The sequence below is a fragment of the Rhagoletis zephyria genome, unplaced genomic scaffold (assembly GCF_001687245.7).
Source record: "Rhagoletis zephyria isolate East Lansing unplaced genomic scaffold, Rhagoletis_zephyria_1.1 Rzeph_scaffold_43422, whole genome shotgun sequence".
Lineage (NCBI taxonomy): Eukaryota > Metazoa > Arthropoda > Insecta > Diptera > Tephritidae > Rhagoletis > Rhagoletis zephyria.
The window spans coordinates 1,217-2,537 of NW_016200477.1; the positions used below are offsets into that span (position 1 = coordinate 1,217).

Consider the following 1,321-nt stretch of genomic DNA (forward strand, 5'->3'; position numbering starts at 1 on the left):
TAGTGAACATTATCAACAATGACCTTCTAAAGTTTGTTTCAACGCTAACTACTTGCTCAATTGAACATCAGTTAGATGTCCAAATAGTACTGCCAAGTGGAAAACGCATATTTTGGGAAGAATTACAGTTGTTTTTAATTTAAGTTGTTAATTTAAAAAATTAAATAGTACAAAAATAAAATTAAAAATCTTGTTCTTTAATAAATCGAGTTATTAAATCGCTTGCCGCTCGTGGTTGATCAGCTGTGACAGCATGTCCTGCGTTACGAACCACTGCAAAATAAAGATTGTCTACTTTTTTAACGTAGCCAGCCACTGAATGATCTTCTTTGGCCACTTTCCAAATTTTTCTCTCAGCTGAATAAAATTTGCTTGCTTTATTCCATTTTAAAGTGTTAAGGAAATCTTCAGTCAAAGTTGCAGCAACGATAATGTCTAAATTTCCATTGTAAAAGATAATGCGATAGTTGGCATTAAGCAACTCTTCAATCCATGACTTTGTGCTGTTGAAAATGTCATTCAACATGTGAGTGAAAACCAATCGAGAACTTTCTGTGAACTTTTGGTTTCCAACATGAAGTGTTTTTCGGGTTGAGTTTTGTGATAAATAGTAAACATAATTTTCCAAACCGCTTTCTGGAAACTCTTCATTAAGATTGTACACTGAATTAATACCAGTAACGTTTTTAAAATAAGTTTGAGGATGAGGGTGACCGGGAATTGGGAAACCCAAAAACAACTCATTCATCACTAAAACTGCTTTTGTGTACTCCTTCTGATCTATTAATTTGACAATTTTTGCTTGCTCAGCCAAAAAGTGATCTCGTTGGTGTTTATCAATAAGGCCAAGTTTCCACAAAAAGTCACCATAATCTGACTGGGTTTTCGGATCACAAAGGCCATTTCCAATGGACAGTCCTTTAAGGTTTATACCGTCTTTCTTTGCTTGTTCACCCATTGTGTGTATTTTGTATCCAACAGCGGGAACGTACTTTCCACCGTAGCTGACACCTGTTACGTAAAATGGGTTTCCTCGGTACTCGGTAAAAAGAAGAAAAAATTGGCGCAACGCTTCATAGACGTCATGGCCGACTTCAGATTCATTGCTTAGGTAGTGACTTTCATTATCGGTAAACGAAAATCCAGTGCCCACAGGGTTGTCAATGTATAATACGGCAAACTCTTCATTCCAAGTGTAATTGTGTGGTTGCAATTTAAGTTTGCCATTAACTTTAACGACTCTAAGTGGACCATTTTGCACAAAAACAGTAGACACACTAGAAGCACCCGGACCACCGTTGAGCCAAAGTATCACTGGAGT

General features: G+C 36.8%; 1 protein-coding gene across 1 annotated transcript; it reads right to left on the reverse strand.

The window, feature by feature from the left end:
* Window positions 1-802: 802 nt before the first annotated feature.
* Window positions 803-1,315, reverse strand: LOC108355213 (venom serine carboxypeptidase-like; the record flags this gene model as incomplete). Its single annotated transcript, XM_017606382.1, has 1 exon — window positions 803-1,315. A coding segment is annotated over one exon (513 nt), but the record flags the coding sequence as incomplete, so codon positions are not given.
* Window positions 1,316-1,321: the final 6 nt, after the last annotated feature.